Source organism: Stegodyphus dumicola, chromosome 3 (assembly GCF_044657685.1).
Source record: "Stegodyphus dumicola isolate Sdum_Otavi_A_Nest chromosome 3, ASM4465768v1".
Taxonomy (NCBI): Eukaryota; Metazoa; Arthropoda; class Arachnida; order Araneae; family Eresidae; genus Stegodyphus; species Stegodyphus dumicola.
In genome coordinates, this window is record NC_140770.1 from 202,304,009 (window position 1) to 202,326,900 (window position 22,892).

The following is a 22,892-nucleotide window of genomic DNA, read 5'->3' on the forward strand; positions in this document are numbered from 1 at the left end:
AACAGTATTTCACTAGTATAAGCATTTGCCTAAATAATTACTCTATTGAGAATATCATCTGTCAGTACACGTAAAAAATAATTCACAAGATCATATCCGGTAACAGATTGGAGTAATTATTCAGATTTTATAAATGCAAACTACATAGATGATGATTTGTCATCGCAAACTACATTTCCTAGCGTAAGTTTCTTTGCATTTTCGTCATATATATCCCTATCCGAATATTTAGAATCATCTGTGGGAGACGTGTACTTTTCTTTACTTGTAGAACTAAATTCACTCACATATCATCTCAAATGTTTCCTAAATATGCTGCAATTTCTTTATCTGTTGATGGTCTTAGACCAAGACTAAGATCTTGCTTGTTTCAAACGAGAAGGTCCTGGTAAACTGACATCTACATGGCTCATAATATGGAAAATTATTTGCATGAAAAACGTAAAATCAAAAGCCAAAAAGTTTAATTTCATAATATTAATACCGCATGTACACAACTTTAGGAACAATCCCCGCTACTAAAAGTACGCGCGCTAAACGTCATTTCCGTTTCAAAGAATCCGTTTCAGAAGAATCAAATACTGCCGGAAAGATCAGAGATACGACGAATCGTTTCTCTCATTGTTTTGATTGATTTTAAAAAAATTATTTTAACTGATTTTAAATTCTGATTCATTTTAGAAAATTCGAGCTCATAATCAAAAAAAACGGTTTTCTGATTATGAAATAGAATTTTCTTAAAAAATTTGGCAATACGGTGATTTGTTTCGCGCTTTTCAAGTAAATTTGAATCGTCGGCTGCATTAGTGATACAATGTCGAAAGATAAATTTTACATTTTATTAAATGAAGTATTTGACTTAATGTTAGATAACAAACTAAGAAAGGATATTGATGACACACTTTTAGAGAAATTAATATCGTTGTTGAAAGGAGGAGGAGTTATAAATACAAATAATCAAAATTCAGATCCGAAATCCACTGACGCAGGTAGTAACATAATACTTTTATATTCCTAATGTAAGAAATAGCATAACATTCCTTTTTAAATGCATAAATGTTGTGTCTGAAATATATACTACTACTACCCTGATGTTGTAAATAAATCTAAATGTAAAAATTTATAAAAATCATTAATTCATAGTTTTAAGTACTAAAAGGGAATAGTTTGAAGGATTTAAATATATTTTAGATAAGAATTAGGAGAGAAGAGAAATACACTAAAGTAAAACAAGAATTAGGCAAAGGAACAGCGTTCTATTTGGCGTCAATTTTGCTCAAGACTTGATTTCGAAGGCAGATGCAGGTCCCTCGTCATCAGGAGCAAAGATATCTGCAACAACGGAAAAGCCACCATGTTATTTATAAGGCGAATGGCACTACCTTTTCGTGCACTTACTTCTTTTGGGTGTAAATCCAACCCTGGTTTTCCCTTCATTGCAGATTTGTTTGCTCCTGTTGAAGAAGGACCTATACCTGTTTGCTGTTGAAATACATGGAGTTTTGATTAAAACAACAAACATAAGGTTGTTGCTTTACCTAATTTTATGTCTTAGATACTTTCATTTTATCCTGTGACTGCATGTGTTTTACTCTTGATTTGGCTCCAAAGATTGCATAAATAATATATTATCATCAGGACATTAGTCATGGTATTTTGAATTGTTACTAGAATATGGATCATATGAAAACAAATTTATTGTCACTAGCAGTTAAATGCAAGTAATGTGAATGCAAGATTTATTTATTCAGCAGTTTTTACTATATGCCTTTGTAATAATGCTATGCTTGCAATGCTCAGCAAATTCATTAGTCGAAAGAAGCAAAGATCAGCAATACAACGATTAAGATTTCGAGAGATTGAAGGGTGCCCCTTGTACAGTCAGAAGTCTTTAATCCGGACTCATTGGGACTTCGGCGATTTCGGATTATCGGTTTTTCCAGATTAAAAATCATCAGTTTAAATCTGGTAAGATACCATGCAGAAATTATAATATAAAAAATATGAAACCGTAATTTATGAAATAAAGAGCAATTATGATCTAAAGGGTATCAAAATTTACAAAAAAAAAGCTTAATATTTATTTGTTTACTTTATTAAACATTTCTTTCAACACGCGCATGCGTAAAGCATACATTACGCAGGCGAAATTAGAAAAGTCAAAATAGAAAATCGAAATTAGAAAATTGCAACCAGAAAACTATTTGATGTGTATTCGTGATATTTATAATGACGAGGAATTTGATTTAAATCATATCTAAGACAGAGTACATGGAGATGAAATACTACATTTAGTAAGGAATTATTAACCGAGTAAAATAAAAATATCTGCCCTGAAGATAAGGATAATGAACTGGAAGTTGATCTGTCAGCACGACAGATCAACTTCCAGTTCATTTAACGCAGCGCATCCCCCCTCCCAGAGCAGCGTGAAATTGATAAACAGATTTCGGAATGGTTAGAGAAACAAAGGATATGCCTTTATCCATTTTTTGCAGCAATTCCACTTTTTGTGTGATGGACATCGAAACATGCTTTCGCTTTGTAGATCTTTTGGTAGCTCCAGAATCGGAAATTCGGTTAATCTTCGGATTATGGTAACTTGGCGATTTTTTGGTGAAAATTTGGCGACCAACCCTGCTACAGCAACCTGCTAGTTTTTGTTTGGACGCCATTTTGTTTTCACAAAGTAAAGGCATGTTTTTTTTTACTCAACATTTTTTTTCCAACAATCTGCTGGCCGAATTACGCTTATGCTAGAACTTTTATAGAACAAAAGTGCTTAATCATGACGAAGATTATGTGTGAAATCGGGAGAAAGTGCAGAATCGCAAACTGCTTGGTGTGTTTTTAAGAATATCACATACACGGTATCCACATACCCGTCGACCTATTTTCACTTAAAAAAACATCCCAGAATTGCACAAAAATGGCATTGCGCACACTCTTGACTTTATCCATGTACATTGCTAAAGTCCTAGCTAGTAACCTTTATCGCCTTACCAAAATGTCGCCAAACTACCTGTTACCTGTGCCATATGCCAAAGATTGGCAGGAAATTCTTTTTGACATAATCGAAAGTTCAAGCTTACTTTTATAAAATTGCTCTAACAGTCTGCAAAAAATAATAAGCCATATTAAATTCGAAGATTAAGGAACAACACAATCTGCAACATTAACTGAAATAGATAATTAGATAATTTTAGCTTAGCTTATACTGTCTGTTATACATTAAATGCACATGAGTAAACGTATTATGCGCATGCATAAAGGTATTATGCGCATGCGTAAACGCATTATGTGCATGCACAGAAAGTTTGTAGCTTTGAGGTGTGGATCATAGATCATTCCGGATTATGGATGTCCAGATTAAAGTCTTTTGACTGTATCATCGTGAAGTTGTTTCGTTTATAGCCAAGTTGTTCTTTCATTTTCGCCAAGTTGTTGTTTCATTTATGGTAACCTGAGTAGTTGAGTGTTATAGTAGAAACCCTATGACATAATCGATTGCGTTTTGCCATAAATTTTGAATGACAGGAAAAAGATTTGAAAGGGCTTGTGGTGGGTGTTGGTTAGGAAATGTTATGAAAACCCTATTATGACGTAATTAATTGCGTATTACCATAAATTTTAAATGACGGGAAAAAGATTTGTAAGGGCTTGTGGTGCGTGTTGGTTAGAAAGTACATTGCTTGTTTTGTGGTTTAAATGGTAGAATGGCTGAATGTTGTAAGATTAATTTGAATTTCTATACGATTTGGAATGAAAGGGGAAAAGTGCATTAATTGACTGGTGTGTAAATGAAGATTTACTTAGTAGCCATTACAGTGTCCTGTTTGTAGGAAGGAAATACGTATGGTTGAACTTCAGAGGATATCGGCCGTACGGGGGATATTTTTGACTCAATTTTGTGAATTTATGTGGCAATGTCGATATATGGATTCTAGTTCAGATAATTTTAGGAAGTTATTAGATGATGTTAAGGAATTTTGTGCGCCACAGTTTGAAGGATTCAGAAATTTCTAAATAAGGTAAGTGGGTACTTGCTTTGTGTACTGCTTAGATGCATAAGATGAATTTCCTTTTTTATGTTATTTTATTGTTTGATTTAAAATGTAGTTTATTGAGATTATTTATTTTTTGTTTTGTTCTACTGTAGAATTGGGTGCTTCTTTGATTTAAGTGAAAATAGATCAGTGTGTACATGGACAAAGTCGAGGGAGTGAGCAATGTCAAGTTTGTGCAATTCTCTGATATTTTTTTTAAGTGAAAATAGGTTGATGTGTACATTGATTAACCAAAGGAGTGCGCAATGCCAAGTTTGTGCAATTCTCTGATGCTTTTTTAAGTGAAAATAGGTCAATGTGTACATGGACACCAAGTTTGTGCAATTCTTTGACTTGTTATCTTGTCTTTGTGTAGTGGCGATTTTTGGTGAAAAAATCACCCCTACACAAAGCCAAAATAACAAGTCAAAGAACTGCACAAGCTCGGTATCCATGTACTGCCAAAAATCGCCAATTTTGGCAAAGGGGCACTTGTAAATATATTTGGTACTTTTCCGGGTTAGAGTTGACTTTAAGATACTCCTTGTATTATCATGAAGTTGTTGTTTCATTTATCGCCAATTTTTTGTTTCGTTTATCCCCAAGTTGTTGTATCATTTATGGTAACCTGAATAGCTGAATGTTATGGAAATCGTATTATGATGTAATCGTTTGCATTATTCTGGGAAAATGTGAATCATGGGATGTTTTGCAAGGGCTTTTGTGGTGTTGCTTAGAAAGTACATTGCTTGTTTCATTGTTTAGACTATACAATGGCTGAATGTAGTAGGATTAAATTGAAGTTTCTGTACGTTTTAGAACGAAAGAGGAAAAGGGCATTAATTGAGTGAATTGATTGTGTAAATAAAGGTTTACTTAATAGCCATAGTCCGAAACTACGTTGTATATTTTTTACTCTTATTTTTGTGAATATCTGTGGTGATTGTAGTTCAGATCATTTTAGGAAGTTTTTGGATGCTGTTAAGGAATTTTGTGTGCCACAGACTGAAGATGAATGAATTTCTATATAAGGTAAGGGGATTTTTGCTTTGTTTAGTGCTAAAATACATAACAGGTTTTTCCTTTTGTATGTTATTTTATTGTTTGGCTTATAATGTAGTTTATTGAGATTATGCATTTTTTGTTTGCCTCTACTGTAGAATTGGGTGCTCCTTTGACTTTTTAACTGAAAATATATCGATGTGTACATGGAAAACTCAAGGGAGTGCATAAAGCATAGTTTGTGCAATTCTCTGATTTTTTTAAGTGAAAATAGGTCGATGTGTACATGCATAATGTCAAGGGAGTGCACAATGCCATTTTTGTGCAATTCAGAGTTTTTTTTTTTTTAAGTGAAAATAGGTTGATGTGTACATGGATACCAAGTTTGTGCAATTCTTTGACTTGTTATTTAGGCTTGTGTAGTGGCAATTTTTTTTTGCCAAAAATCATCGCTACACAGGCCAAAATAACATGTCAAATAATTGCACAAACTCGGTATCCATAAACCACCAAGTTTCACCAAGGGTGAACAGAAGAAGGCTTTTTATGTCTCTTAACGCTAGGAAATTTTTCACAACCCCTTAACAAGGTTGGGTGACCCTCTTTTCCGCAGTTGCAGCACTTCGGGACGTCTAAGCGTCCTTTATTACAGTCCTGAGTCTTATCATGTCCAGCGCATTTCACGCATCATGGGGAAACATGACAGTTCTCCGAGGAGTGGTGCCATTTCTGGCAGTTAAAACACTGCGGAACTTGGAATTTCGAAACATATTTTTTCACCATAATTGAAAATAGGCACAGGTCAGTCAGTTTATGGATTCAATCAATTACTTCATTTTTAAATAACTGTACTTGAAGAGTTCGAGTTCTATTTTTTGTCAGCTGGACTACTTTGGGAACCTTGAATCCTTGCTTAACTAACTCATCTTTGATTTCAGAGACCTCCATATCAGAAGGTAGACCTCTCAGTAGCAGCTTAACAGGCTTTTCATGCCTAAGATTGACTACAAAATTATCAATGCCTTTTTTGAGAAAGTAACGGGTGGCCATAATTAAACTGACAGTGCTCACGGTGTTCTGTAGAGCGATCTATTTGCAAGAACGACGCCACATTTTGTAGGAAGATTAAACAAGACGGGGGGACGAAGGATTCCTCGAAAAAAATTAGTTCCAAAAGTCACCGCTAGGGGAATATTTGGCGCTGTGTAATAGAAAATAGAGTGTTAACAAATGCAAATCAATACGGAAATTACCTTTTATTTTGCATTCAAATGAGGTTCAATCTGGCTGCCGTTGTTATGGACCACATATTGCATTCTGTGCACAGTATGCACAACAGCAGAAAGTAACATGTCTGCAGGAATCTCCCGTACAGTCCGTGATATGTTATCATTCAACGTAGCCAGGTCCTGGACCACTGCTTGATAGACCTTGGACTTAAGGTAACCCCATAGCCAGAAGTCGCATCGGGTAAGATCAGGCGACCGAGGGGGCCCATTGAGTTGGAAAGTAGCAGCTAATGACTCTTTCTGTTGTCAATTTCTGTCGTAGCATCTGTTGCACCCGTACAGCAACGTGTGGAGGGGCTCGATCTTGCATAAAAATGATTTCCCCCAGGCATTGTCTTTGCTGAAGTGCCGGAATGACAAAGCTGTTCAACATGTGGCGATATTTGTGTAACAGAACAGGTTTCCGGTCCTGTCCGGGTAAAGTTCTCATAGAAGAATGGACCTACAATAAATTCCGCTGTGAACCCACACCAAACAGTTACCTTTGGTGAATGTAAGGTAATTGCTGTGACTGCATGTGGTGATTTGTCATCCAAAATTCGGCAGTTCTGGGTATTGATAGTTCCATTCAGGTAAAAGTGGGCCTCGTCTCCCCATAAAATTTTCCACAGCCAAGCATCATCCACCACCATTCTGGCAAGAAAGGTGAGAGCAAAAGTCAATCACTTATCATGGTCGGGGTACAGTAACTCCTGTACACGGCTTATCTTGTACGGATAGAAGTTGATAATTTTTCGTAAGATTTTCCATACCGTAGTGTAAGGCATATCCATATTCCATAAAGCATATCCATAATAAAACGTAATTTTATTCCATATTAATTTGCATTTGTTAACACTCTATTTTCTATTACACAACGCCAAATATTCCCCTAGCGGTGACTTTTGGAACTAATTTTTTTTCGCGGAATCCTTCGTTCCCCATCTTGTTTAATCTTCCCACAAAATATGGCGTCATTCTCGCAAATAGATCGCGCTACAAAACACTGTGAGCACTGTCAATTTAATTATGGCCACCCGGTATTTACTCAGAGTCCTATGATCATTATCAGTGCGGGGTAGAACCTTTAGAAATTCGCCACTCAGACGGAATAAAAACTTGACATCCGGAAGTTTAACGACTAAGTCCTTAGCAAAATCATTAAACTTTACATTTGCCTCAGACCTTACCGTTATGGGGGAAATACACGTTGAACAAGAGTAGGGGCGTGCTGTTGAGAACTACTAGCATTTACATTTATATTATAAATATTATTAGATGAAATATTTGCAGATACCTTTGAGTTTGAATTAGCTACATCTTTATTTTCAGGGTGAGAATTGCTATCACAGTCTGGAGTTACACTGTTATCAACAATATTTGCATGACTTAATACTTCAAATTTATTAGATGTAGTTGCACAAAATTTAGTCTTAGCTTTAGGAGCTCTAGCAGTTTTATTAGGTTGCTTAAACATATTATCATTTTCAGAAAGATCAGAGTCACTTACATTACTTTTTCTCTTAGGTGTGTTGCCCAGTCCAGAACCACATGGAACAGAATCAGGCTTGACACTTATGGTACCATCATTACAGTTATCAGAGGTTGATATGGAACGACCTGCTAGGTATAAATAGCACTTACATTCTAATTCGGAGATTTGTCTGTTGAACAGCTTTATTCCATCAAGAAATCCCATCGTGAAATTGTCCGGTTCAGTACAGTCCCTTTTAGCCCATCTTTCATGCAAAGTACTTTTCACAATATCGCGTTGATGTTTTAGTTTAGCAATTTTAGCTTCTGCAACATCATAGTCAAAATTCTCTAAATGACAAGCAGAACCCTGGTCTGCAACTACTCATTCATAATTTGAACTAGATCCACTGGTATTGGCAGTTGGAGAACCCGTATAAAGTTCATATCGAAATTCACCTGAGCAGAGGTAGCGAGATCGACACGAGGTAACGCGGGAAGGTCATCCCCATCTGCCGCGTCTGAATCAGAATCCATCCTACAGGCAGAAGCTCAGAAAGCACACACCTTCACGCTAGACAACTAACACATGACTCCCTTGTCTACAGTTACTTCAGGAACTGAAGCCGCAATAAATCTCGTAAGAGATATGGTCCCAAAGGCAAATTGTGTTTTTATCATTTTCGTTTTGATAAAAAGTGTTTCCCTGAGAAATGTTGACATGAGAAATCCCCTGCAGTTGGAACGAGTCGGAAAACCGACCCCAGCAGTAAATGGGGTGGTAAGTTCTGCTGCAGAGGAATCCAATTGCCGCAAATTCCATCTATTTGTAAAAGACAAAAATATGAGTTGCCAGTTCCTCGTCAATAGTGGTGCTGATGTATCAATTGTACCCCCTTCTAAAACTGACTCCAATGTTTCTGACTACAAAATATCTGCTCTATATTAATATGAAAATTAACTTCAGTGTCCAAGATCATAACTATTGATTGTATTAAGAAAGTCATGCTTCATTGTATAGTAACTAATGTTACTGGTAAGGGAGTAATGTTAAACAACAAATATTTTAAAATCCCTCAACAGATGGCGGCACCAGCCAACAGCATTTTATTCCCTAAATTAGGCTTGACAATAGCACATGCTAAGTTTAAAAATAAGACATAAATAATGTATAAAAAAGTTTGGGAATAAAATTAACATTTAAATAATAGTGTATAATTTTCAAGATTTAGTTCATAAATTTGATAATTTTAAACACATTTCATATTTAATTATATGTATTCAGTGTAAACTTGGCTCTACTCTTATATGCACCCTAATTTCACCGAATGCGGCGATATGTGTTCTGACCTGGTTTTTGGCACGATTGCGTGTTGTATGGCAACCCTGTTGACGTTGAAAAATCTTTTGCTGGAGTGGTTTAATTGCTTGTTGGTTTATGTCATGAATGTTTTGAAATGGGACATGTTGCAATGGTAGATGTGGTAGCAAGATTTCAGTCGCGTATTTTAGATTGTGTGGAAAGTAAATTTAGTATTAAAAGGTACAATGTTTTAGTTGTTAATGAGTCTTTTGTTCACGGGTGTGTTTATGAGGATTGAAGTGTATTTTTAGAATTTCTGCGGGACTTTTAAAATGGAGTCCAAAAACTCGAACAAAGAAGGGCATTTCTGATAGTTTTTGTGTGGAATTTCATTCAAATGATTGCTGGTAAAGTATATGGCTGTCAGCGAAGTTTAAGATTTGGATTGTGGTTTTGGTGTAGTAAGTTAACTTTGGAGGAAGTTTTTGTCGTTACTTTCGAGATTTAGAATCTCATAAAGACATGTGATATAGCAAAATCATGGCTCTTTTGTTCAGAGATGTTGTGTGACTGGCGAAATTTTATTCAGGAATGTATTATGGTAAGTGCATTTTATTTACTGATTTTATTTTGTAGAATGTTATGTTCATTGTTTTTTTACTATGACATTTTGTTGTTATTGTTTTTTGAATTGTTTGTAATTTAGTTTAGTTTATTTGGTTGATTTGTGCGCAATGCCTAGATTGGGCAATTCGCAGATGATTTTTTTAATTTAAACAGAATGCTGTGTACATGGTAGTCTTTGAAATTTATTGTTGTTATGTTAATTTATTGAAGCAAGGTGTTCGTAGATTCCTTCGCTGCCTAGAATGTGCAATATAAAACATACCGCTGTGTATGTGGATTCTTGTCAAATATTTTTGGTTAAAAACTTTACGCTTTTACTATCTAAATTTTTTGTTTTTGTTTCGGAATTTTAGCTTAAATTGTGTCTTCAAAACGTGGTTTTTGCATGTGTAAAAACCACATTTTTTAGAGACATTTCAGGCTTAAAATTCGAAATTTAGACAAAAAATTTAGGTAGTAATATGGTGGCATTGGCAAGAAATTTGGCGACCTGAGGGCGCATATAAGAGTAGATCCATAAACTTGATCTATGAACAAGCTGTGTGAAGTAATGCCTCCTGTTCTTGTTGATGAAATAGTAGCACATGGAACTTGAGGATTGATGCTGGTGTGTTTTATCTTATTATGTATTTACCAAAATAAGATGGACCTGTAATAAAATAATAATTAAACCTAGATTAGTTGAGTGCTGACTTGACAGTGAGAAAGATACACGCAACCTAAGAACGTAAAATACCAATAGATATATTTGAAATTTTCCAGAAGATCCAAAATTATTGAAAGTTATAATATCATATATCTATTTGTGGGTATTGGCAAATATCAGTTTAAAATTAGTTTTGTCCAAAGACTGCTGAAATTGATAATTTTGTTAGTAAATATTAATTGCAGACTTGTGAAGAGAAATAGGTTTTCGTAGGGATCCCATTGATTTGTTTAAAAATATTGTCATTAAGTTTAATATAGTTGTGTAAAAGTGTGTAGGACCAGCCCGTACGTTGTTGTGATTTTTGACTAATAGCAGACCGCTATTTATTTTATTTTATTTTTCTACTTTGATTTTGATTTTGATTTTACATTACTCGGAATTACAATAGCTTTTGACACCTTAATGTGTATTTCAGCGGACGCGTCAGGAAAAAGGAACAGAGCAGTGGAGCTCCAAAAAAGGATTTATTCCAAAAAATTTTTTCGGAAATACTAATATTCTTTTATAAAAAATTTTTTCACATTAAACAAGAGCTTCAATGGTCTGTTTCGGCGAAACGCGTAATGGTATTTAACCTAGTTCGTAGAACAGTTTTTTTCCCTTGAAAAGCCAACTGAGAGTACGAGTAGGTTAATTTACCATTTTTCCGCTATTTAATTATTGTTTATTGTATATTGTTTTGATGCATTTTGTGTCTTCATTTTATTTTTTAATTTTTTATGTATAGGCATTTTATATATTGGCATTTTATAATCTATGTTTTTTATACTTTCCTTATATATTTTTTTCCGTCGATCTATTTTTCATGTGAGTTAACTTTTCACATTTCACAATGGTCAGATTAATTAATTTTTTCCGTGCATTAGCAAGTCTTCCAGCACTAAATTTGGCTGTTTTATCGCGTGTTTACAGTTTTTTCCAGTTTTTACAGACAAATTTCTTATTATTTATGTAGTACTGTGTTATAATATTTCGTGGAGCTACAGCTCCTGGTAACTTTTTAGCAAGTTCGCTGCAATGTTACTACCTACTACTATTCTTTCAAATCTTTTTGCAGCATTATGCGCATAAGTTTTTGAGACCAGATAGGTCTTACGTCTAATTACCAGTTATCTTTACTTTTTCTTTTTCAATTATATATATATATAGTGTTCCTTGTTCGTGTTGTACAGTCAAAAGTCCATAATCCGTAATGATCTATAATCTGGACCTCAAAGCTACAAACTTTATGTGCATGCGTCAACGCATAATGTGTTAACGCATGTGCATAATACCTTTATGTATGCGCATATGCATCTACGCATGTGCATAATACGTTTGCGCATGCAAGTTTAATGTATAACGAACGGTATAAGCTAAGCTAAAATTATCTAATTATCTATTTCAGTTAATGTTGCAGATTGCGTTGTTCCTTAATCTTCTAATTGGATATGGCTTATTATTTTTTGCAGACTATTAGAGCAATTTTATAAAAGTAAGTTTGAACTTTCGATTATGTCAAAAAAAATTTCTGATTCTGGATCTACCAAAGGATCTACAAAATGGAAGCATTTTTCGATGTCCATCAAACAGAAAGTAGAATTGCTGCAAAAAATGGATAAAGGCATATCCTTTGTTTCTCTGACCATTCTGAAATCTGTTTATCAATTTCATGCTGCTCTGCGGGGGGGGGGGGGGGGGGGCGGCGCGCAATGAACTGGAAGTTCATCTGTCAGCACTATCCTCATCTTCAGGGCAGATGCTTTTATTTTATTTGGCTTATAATTCCTTACTAAATGTAGTATTTCATCTCAATGTACTCTGTCTTTGATATGATGTAAATCAAATTCCTCGTCGTTATAAATATCATGAATACACATCAAATAGTTTTCTGGTTGCAATTTTCTAATTTCGACTAATTTCAATTTTCTATTTCGACTTTTCTAATTTCGCATGCGTAATGTATGCTTTACGCATGCGCGCGTTGAAAAAAATGTTTAATAAAGTGAACAAATAAATATTAAATTTTTTTTTGTAATTTTTGATACCCTTTAGATCATAATTGGTCTTTATTTCATAAATTACGGTTTCACGTTTTTAATTTTATAATTTCTGGATGCCATCTTACCAGATTTAAATTGGTGATCTGTAATCTGGAATCTCCGAAATCCCAACGATTCCGGATTAAAGACTTTTGACTGTATTTCATCTAGTATTGAATCAAAAATGTGAGGAAGGAAGTGTACCATATGATGGTAAAAAAGTATAGTATGAATTTAATGGAAAAGTAATGTAATTTAAATTAAAAGCATATTGCATAATTATTGTTTAAAGAACTTGCTTCCTCCTTCATTTTTCATATGATCCTTACTAGGAATCTTTCAAATCTGTATATTTAATGTGTATTGGCAAAATGGTTGCAAAGCTTTACCTAGAATTATAGTCAACCTCTCAGCATTTTACCTGCCTCTGCTTTACCATAGTATTAATTAGGTAAATTTCAGTAAAATGCTTATATCTTTACATGTTGGCAAGGAAATTATGTTAACCTACAGAAATTTAAGGAGTAGTATAGCAAGATTTTTCATGTTGGCTTATAGAGACATTAGGTTATTTCAAAGCAGGAGAGATGAAAAATGAGCAATGCCGTTGCCGGGAATCAAACCAAGGACCTCTTGAATACATGGTGACCACTACACTACAATGCTAAGTAGGCAGGAGAAAGACCTTATATACTCCCCCTTTTAAAGGATGACTGGGAGTAGAGAATCGTCATCCACCACCTTTTTTTAGTTTGGGCACCACTGTAGAGTCATTATTTTGTTCCTAAGCAAGAGATGTGAAATAAGCAATGCCCTCACGCGATTCAAGCCCTGAACCTCTCGAATGCACGTCGAGTGTGCTGACCACTACACTTCAAAGGCTTGCTAAGAAGCCGGGAGAAATACCTTATAGGCTGTTTACTCACATTTTAAGAACACAAAGCTCTTTGAACAGGGGTAGCTTCAAATATAGGCCCTATAATTTAAATAAGTCATTTTCACAAGTAATAATGAAATAAATGTAGATTTTATTTAGATAAAACACTAACTGTACTGACGGCTTATAACACTGAAGATGCTGGAACCAGGTTTGACCTCAAACAATATAATATACTGCAAGCATCTTCATGTTGGAGACTTACTCCCATTCTAAGAATGAAAAATACCTAACATAAAAGAAAATTTATATACAGGTTTTCATTTGTAGAAGATAAATTTTGTAATGCCTTGGAGAGCGTAGGAAATTTTTTAAGTCTTTTCCAGTAGAAAAGAACACCAACACAATTTTTCAATCTCTGCATAGTAAAATGCTGATATATTATTTGTATTGCCATTACATGCTTCATTTAAAAATAGATTAAATTTACTTTTTATATTTGTTCAACTTCATTCCGGAGAAAATGAATTTAAAGAAGATTCGACATCAGTATGAAGTCATGGAAATTTATTGACTGAAAACATCAGTGAAGCATGTATGCCAACAGATGTTCTCTATAACATTTAAAATAAATAAATAAAATAAAATAAAATAAAATAAACACCTTTTATTTCTTCTTTTACATTTTTCTTAAAAAGGACTTTTGAATTCTTTAAAAGTACTGGTTCCATAAAAAATTAATAGCCTTTCTTGCTTGCATATATCATTTTATGAAATTATGTATCTGCAGCTGTGTACTTCTTTAATTGTGAATTTTTCCCTTTAATTTTGCTATTTGCATTATTTGCACTTATTTCTTTTGCATTTTTCCAGATTTCCTTCAGGATCTTTTGACAAAGACAAAGGCTTTAGATCTTATTGAAAGAGCTGTTTTTTCACTGACAGAGAAAAAAGAAAATCTTTGTATTCCAGTGAAAGTTTTTGCTGTTAGACTTTTAGGATTGCTATTTGAGGAAGAAATCATATTTGTCTCAAACAAAGCTTCATTACTTCTGCAGAAACTTCCAAGTGTTTGTGACAGTACTATGTATGAGACATATTCTCCATCAGTACAAGATGCAGTACTTTCCTCTTTGTTATCCATTGCAAAGCATGCTGAAGGGGCTATTTGGCTCATTAAACAGAGTAAGTATTGCTTGAGAGATTTTCCCTGTGTATTTATTAATTTATTAGTTGAGTAAGTAGGCTTCTGAAGAAGTAAGTACTGCAATTCCACATCATTTAGTTGCTTCTAATAAACTAATAAGAGCTCTAATTTAAGTTTTAATAAAAAATTTGGGAGAATCTTTGATGTTTGTAAAAATCAATGTTTTAATCTCATTGTCACTGTAGTGAATTTAACAGAAATAATCATTGATTTTTACAATAGTATTTTTTTCTATTTTTCAAATTTATACAATAGAAAGGCTTCCTCTTCAGGGAATTACCATTCTTTCTTATTATATCATATACTATGGTTTTCAAGCGTGTTTAGTGAAAGCCCTGCCTTAGATTTTTAAATATTGTTCTGTTTTGAATGAGTATTGTTTCATTGAAAAAATTAACTGTTAACTAGAAAGAAAAAATAATTAATGGTAGTTATTGAATTTCTGAAAATTAGGCATGATCAAAAGATCATATTAGTGTACCTGATACATTAGTGAAATAAGATTTTTTTAATTTATTTATTCCTTGATTTTCAAGATTTCAACATAAAGGTTAGCAGCTCAATCAAAGCTATATAAAATTTGATAAAATATTCCTTGGGAGTTTAAATTTCATTATTTCTGTGCCTTATAATCAAATTTCTCAAACTGTTATATGATTATCAAATTTTCGGTACTACAGTCAAAAGTCTTTAATCCAGACGTCCATAATCCGGAATGATCTATAATCCGTACCTCAAAGTTACAAACTTTCTGCACATGCGTAAACGCATAATGCTGTTGGCAGTGGTGATGATAAAGGCAAAGCTTATTTTGCTTCCCTTAAATAAAGCTAAGACTAATCTAAATAAAATTCATGCTTTATTCCGTAAATTAAAAGAGCTAACACTGTAGCCTTTACATTTAAAATTGTTTGATTGAAAGCAAACTAGCATTATGCTAACTCATAATAACACAAAAGAACAAGACATTCACCGATACCGGCGTACATATATATAATACTCGGCCAACCCGCCGATCTTGACGTCATCGGCCAATCAGCGGCAACCACATTAGCTTACCGCCGATTGACCTCCGATCAAAATTTGCATGTGGAAAACTAAAGCCAACAAACGGCCCTCTTTTCCTCATGCAAAGACAAAAACAAAACTTACACAGAAGTTCATAGTTCAATTCTATTATACGAAAACACTTATTGTCTTTAAACACTGAAAACATCTAAACAAAACTTTCTTAAATTAACAGCAGTCGCTGCTTTTGTAAATAAGTCCACAGTATTTAATTTACTGGTGATAAATTCATGGTCAAACACTCCATCATTTACTAGTCTTCTAACAAAGTGATATTTTATGTCTATATGCTTAGTTCGGCAATTTTCTATTGGCGATCTAGAAAAATCAATGGCAGACTTGTTATCACAAAATTGTTTACATTCTCTTAAATTAAACTTTAAAATTTCATCTTGTAAGACATTTTTAATCCACATTAACTCCTTCGCTGCTTCAGATAAGGCGATATACTCTGCTTCCGTGGCTGATAAACTTACACATTTTTGTTTAACAGTTTTCCAGATTACCGGTACTTCATCTAAATATAATATAAATCCTCCCGTGGACACGCGGTCATCTCTATTACTTGCATAATCAGCATCTGAATAACAATATAAATTTAGATGTTTAATCTTCGATAAGTTTAACTTATATAATTTAGTACTATTGAGATAACCAAGCAATTTCAACAATGCTTCCCAATGCCTAATTCCAGAATTCTCTTGAAATTGTGATAAGATATTCACTGCATATGTAATATCAGGTCTTGTCCTGTGAGCTACAAAAACTAAGCATCCTAACAGATTTCTAAAGGGTAATGTATGCATTTCCGCAGTTTCTGAACTTGTAGATGGACAATCTAATTTTGTAAGAATAGGGCCTTTAGCTGTGGGAAGTGAAGTTATTGGTATCTGGAAATGTTTAAATTTTTCAAAAATTTCTTCGATATATTTTTGCTGATGTATAAAAACCCCATTCTCATTCTCTAAGAATTCAATTCCAAGTAACGTTTTAGTTTTGACTAATACTTTAAGATCAAAAAACTTACTCAACTGTGAAATTACTTTATCTATACTATATTGATCTTTACTAAAAATCACAATATCATCTACATATAACAAGAGAATTACATTTGAACTCTTATAAACACAATTACACCATTGTATTTTCTTAAAATGTAAATTTTCTAAAGAACTTTCAGATTCACACCGCTTTGATGTAGACCATAAATGGCCTTGTGTATTAAACACACTTTATTTTCCTCTTCGATAAATCCCTCTGTTTGGGTCATATATATTTTTTCATTTAGGTTTGCATATAAATATGCGTTCTTTACATCTAACTGACAATTAGTCCATCCATACAAACATACCAGGATAGTGAAAAATATTCTTATGATTGAAAAATTTACTACAGGACTGTAAATGTCATCAAAATCTTCACCTCTTTTCTGCCTGAATCCCTGTGCTACTAAACGTGCTTTGTACCTAACCACTTGATTCTTTTCATTTCTTTTTAGTGTAAAGACCCATTTGTTTCCTATCGTAGTTTTATTTTCTGGCTTTTTGACTAATTTCCAAACCTTTCTTTTCTTCATTGTGTCAATTTCTTCTTTCATTGCCTTATCCCATTCTTCGGCATTTACTGATTTTCGTGCTTCTTTAAAATTTTGTGGGATAACTATTTCTACGGAATTTGCCTCTTCAGACACGGAGCTAGTCTCCTGTTCTACAAAATTAACTTTCCCCGAGTATTAGTTTTTTCTACTAAAATCAAACTTACCTTTTTCAAATTTAATATTTCTTGCCTCACAATACTTTTCAATATCATTATAGGATCTAAAACGGGTGTCTGTTCCCTCTACATAATAATATATGTCTGTACGTGTTCCGTCTGGTCTTTTAACTGCTTTTCTTTGCCAGTTTAAGTCTGATACTTCTTTCGGAGTAGATTTGTCATCTGACAACTTTATTTCTTCTCTAGAAGTTTCATGTTCTTCATCTGATTCTGTTAATAGCTCAAATCGCTCTAATCTTTTAAATTTAGGTTTTGATTTCTGTTCCAGGATGCCATTTGCTGCATACAGTTTTTCATCGAACTTCACATTACAGGTTTCTATTAATCTGCGTTCTTCTGGCAGCCATATCCTATAACCCCTAGTTTCCTTCGCATATCCTACCATGATTCCTTCTTTGCACCTCATTTGTAATTTATTTCTAATCTGTTTTGGCACGCCAACATAGGCTTTACAACCAAATATTTTAAAATAAACAACACTGGGTTTTCTATTTAGAAATATTTCATAAGGGGTTCTGTTACTTTTATGACATACTCTGTTCCACGTATGTACGAAACAGCCAAGAGCTTCTGCCCACCATTCTTTTCCCATTTTACCATCATTAAGCATAGCTTTAACTGCGTCTAATGCCGTTTGGTTAAAACGTTCACACACACCGTTCTCTTCTGGGGTGTACGTGTTTGTGCATTCAACACTAATTCCATTTTCAGCTAAGTACCCTTCGAATTGCCTGTTACAGAATTCCCCACCATTATCAGCGCGTATACTTATTAACTTTCTATTCGTCAGTCTTTCCATTTGCCTATGATAATTCTTAAAGTTGTAGAACGATTCATTTTTATTTTTCATACAATACACTGTTACTAATCTACTATAGTCATCCACAATAGCAAGACAATATTTACTCCCACCCTTAGATAGAACTGGTAGTGGGCCACAAACGTCTAAATAAACCAACTGCAATGGTTTGTTTATCCAATCTCTTTGAAACATTTTTAAAAGTTATTCTACTAGATTTAGCAATAATACACGGTTCACACCTCTCCATTGGTTTTCGTATTTCTGATAACCCTTTCACACTTTGATTCTTACTAGTTTTCTTAATATAATCAAAATTTACGTGGCTAAATCTCCGATGCCATAGCAATTCATCGTCTGCTTTATTTAACCTTCCAATTTCTGTACCGCAACCAACCTCCTTTTTATCTCTTGCATATCTAAATGGTTTTACATGATAAAGTCCGTCATATCGTTTAGCGTAGCATAATCTATCCCAATTATTAAAGTATATCCATATCTTCCCTTTTGAAATCACAAAATGAGCACCTGCCTAACCTTGCTCCTGATAATACCTTGCTCCCGATAATAAATTTCTTCTTAGATTTGGATTATATAACACATTATCTAACTCAATCCAATTTATTCGATTGCCTACTTTCACTGCAAATTTGACGGTACCCTTTCCTAGTACAGTCAAAAGTCGTTAATCCGGACTCGTCGGGACTTCGGCGATTCCAGATTATAGATCATCAGTTTAAATCTCGTAAGATGGCATGCAGAAATTCTAAAATTAAAAATATGAAACCGTAATTTATGAAATAAAGAGCAGTTATGATCTAAAGGGTATCAAAATTTGCAAAAAGAAAAAGCTTAATATTTATTTGTTTACTTAAATAAACATTTCTTTCAATGTAAGTTGTTTAAGTTTTGCTTCGTTTCATGTGATAATACTTTCTCTTTAATTCTATTAAACAGACATAATTTCTTGTTCAGTTACAAAGTTCTGCTGTTCAAGTCCTATAATTGCTGTGTCAAGAACACCGACTAATTTGTCAATCGAAATTTTTTCGTTTTCAATAACCTCTGTCACTTTTCTTTGCTATCGGAAGCGAATTATAATGACGAGGAACTTGTTTTAAATCATATCAAAGACGAAGCATATCGAGATGAAATACTACATTTGGTAAGGAATTATAAGCCAAATAAAATAAAAACATCTGCGCTGAAGATAAGGATAGTGCTGACACATCAACTTCCAATTCATTACGCTCCCGCCGCGGCGTTCCCCCCGCCGAGCAGCGTGAAATTGATAAACAGATTTCGGATTTCAAAACATACTTTCGCTTTAGATCCTTTACATATTAACAAATATATATCGGAAATTCTATTTGATATAATCGAAAATTTAAGCTTACCTTTATAAAATTGCTCTTACAGTCTGCAGAAAATAATAAGCCGGATCCAATTCAAAAATTAAGGATAATAAGCCGGATCCAATTCAAAAATTAAGGAACAACACAGTCATCAACATTAACTGAAATAGATAATTAGATAATTTTAGCTTATACGTCCATTATACATAAAACGCGCACGCGAAAACGTATTCTGCACTTGCGCACACTCATATGCGCAGTCGTAAAAGGTCTTACGCGCACGCGTAAACGCCTATGCGCATGTGTCAACGCGGCGCATGCGCAGAAAGTTTTTAGTTTTGAGGTCTGGATTATAGATCATTCCGAATTATGGGTGTCAGAATTAAAGAATTTTGACTGTACTTTACTTTCACAATTTCCTTCAGCTAAAGACATACGTATATTGTTTATTTCTTCGAAATTTGTCATTAAATTTCTATTATTACAGAAATGAGTTGTAGCTGCAGTATCTACGACCCAATTAAATTTATCTGCATTACCTCCTTTATCTGTAGTTGTTACATAATTTTCTACTAACATTAATTCTTTATCTTTAAACTGTCCATTTTTATCGTCTATTTTAAACTTCTGATTTTTACTTACATTTTCTTTACATTGAGCGATTAAGTGCCCAAATTTATGACATCTGAAACAAGGTTCTATTCTCATATTCCCCATCTTTTTCTTAGATTTAGTTTTATTTTCAACTTTATCTTTCCCTGCATTTGAATCAGTAGTATTAAACATGCTTACCTTGCTGTCTTCTAAAATGGCATTTACCTGGCGAAGTCTGCTTTCTTCCCTTACCAGTTCTTCAGCAATTCTTTCCAGCGTAAAATCTTCATCCTTCCACCTATAGATCAACTGTACAATGCCCGAAGTATTCCGGGGGTAATCTCCTTATTGCCTGAAATCCTTTAAAAAGATCTGCCAAGTTGTGACCAGCTTCAGCCAACTTCTTCGCAGTCATTCTTATCCTCGCGATGAATAATCCTATTTCTTCATTTGGTGTATATCTAATACTAAAAAATTCATCCAGTAACTGAATTATCCTTGCTCTAGTTTTGGGTTCGAATTGCTTCTGTAGAACTTCCCATGCTTCTTTACCACTTGAACATTCTTGTATCAACGGCCTGAACTCAGTTTTAATTCCATAATATAATGTAGTGAAGGCTCTGTTCTCTCTCAGTGTGAACTCCTGCTTTTCACGCCTTGTTGCACTTTTATCTAATTCTTCTTCTTTGTCCTCTATGAAGCTCCAACAATTTCTATCCAGTAACAGCATTTTCATGTCGACTTTCCATCGATCCCAGTTGTCATGGTTTAACAGCTCAAAACCTTCAGGTAGTAATGACATCTTCAATTAAGTGTGAGCAAAACAACTTGAACAAACTTCTAAGACAGGTCAGCTTCTTTTCGTGGATAACGGCCTTCTTCACCTACATTCCTTCAATGCTGAGTTGAACTGGATGACCGATTAGCTGTTGGCGCTGGGCCCATAACCCTGTTGGCAGTGGTGATGATAAAGGCAAAGCATATTTTGCTTCCCTTAAATAAAGCTAAGACTAATCTAAATAAAATTTATGCTTTATTCCGTAAATTAAAATAAAAGAGCTAACACTGTAGTCTTTACATTTAAAATCATTTGATTGAAAGCAAACTAGCATTATGCTAACTCATAATAGCACAAGACAACAAGACATTCGCCGATACCGGCATACATATATATAGTACTCGGCCAACCCGCTGATCTTGACGTCATCGGCCAGTCAGCGGCAACCACGTTAGCTTACCGCCGATTGACCTCCGATCAAAATTTGCATGTGGAAAACTAAAGCCAACAAATGCGTCTACACATGCGCATAAAACGTTTACGCATGCGAGTTTAATGTATAACGGACGGTATAAGCTAAGCTAAAATTATCTAATTATCTATTTCAGTTAATGTTGCAAATAGCGTTGTTCCTTAATCTTCTAATTGGGTCCGACTTATTATTTTTTGCAAACTGTTAGAGCAATCTTATAAAAGTAAGCTTCAACTTTCAACTATGTCAAAAAGAATTTCCGATTCTGGAGCTGCCGAAGGATCTACAAAGCGAAAGCATGTTTCGATGTCCATTAAACAAAAAGTTGAATTGCTACAAAAAATAAATAAAGGCATAACCTTTGTTTCTCTGACCATTCCGAAATCTGTTTATCAATTTCACGCTGATCTGTGGAGGGGGGGAATTAATTAATAATTAATTCTTATTAATTAATTTCCATTCACTAGTTAGTATATTCAAAATTTTAACAGACGTTTTTCACTCGCATAAGAACTCCGTAACAAACCTCCCTCCAGCATTCCTAGTCCCTGCCACGTCCCAAAAATAGCTTCTCAAAAGTTTCGCCGCCTGTAATAGTTCAAAGTATCCCCACTGCCGATAACGGAATTTCGGACACGCACCCCTTCTGAGTAAGACACAGAAGAGAACACTTTACTGAGATCCCACTAGAAAGAACGTAAGTTAATTAATGCATTTTCTGGCCTTTTATATTTTCATGTACATTTCACGTTTTACTTTCTTATTATATATAATTCAATTTTTCAACTTTTATTTGATTTGTTTTTGTAAATATAGCACAGTTATGTTTCTTATTTTTCTCATGTTTCTTTCAATTTCATAATTCCAGTTAAGATTACTACTGTTTATTATGTTTATTTTTATAAAAAATAGTCTTGAATTAACATGCATAAAAGCGAAGGTGTCGGGGGACATTTACTCAAGTATCTTGTAAATTTTACTAAATTGGCTTTTCACTCAAAATTTCTAAAGAATCTTGTATTAGCAAAAATGCTTCATTCAGAATGAGTTATTTGATACTCTACTTTGGCTATATTCCCATCACTTCATGGAACTACAATTTTGGCCTAACTTAATTTGCCAGTTTGGCATCATCATTCTTACTTGAGTAAAAGAGGAAACACCTTCACATTTATTAATTATTGTTCATAGAACAGGAGTTGGTTTGTTCCCCTTGAAAAGTCAACTAATTTCTGATCAATAGCAATAATTACTTGTTTTTTAATTTTTTGTTTACAGTGTAAAATTGTGTTATTCATGATTTAATTTCAAGTACAGTAAGACCCCGCTTAACGCTGTTTCGGTTTAGCGCTCTTTTATTTCAACCCGGGGATTCCACGAAATCGCTCGCAGCATACGGGGATTCCCCGAAATATTATGCAGCGATAGGTTTCAAATACATATCCGAAAGAGTGTACTTGTATTTCTTGTTTGGTGCGGTATTATACAGACATATTTTGAAGAGGTAAATGTGGAAG

The 22,892-nt window shown here is 34.1% G+C and overlaps 1 protein-coding gene across 1 annotated transcript in view; it reads left to right on the forward strand.

Annotated features, from left to right (window-relative positions):
- The first annotated feature begins 686 nt into the window (after positions 1–686).
- LOC118187858 (uncharacterized) overlaps positions 687–22,892 on the forward strand; it is an 82,136-nt gene continuing 59,930 nt past the window's right edge. The window contains exons 1-2 of the mRNA XM_035358141.2: positions 687–989; positions 14,200–14,511. Of these exons, the coding sequence (XP_035214032.1) occupies positions 815–989; positions 14,200–14,511 (487 nt within the window). The 5' untranslated portion in view covers positions 687–814. The remainder of the gene's footprint in view (positions 990–14,199; positions 14,512–22,892) is intronic.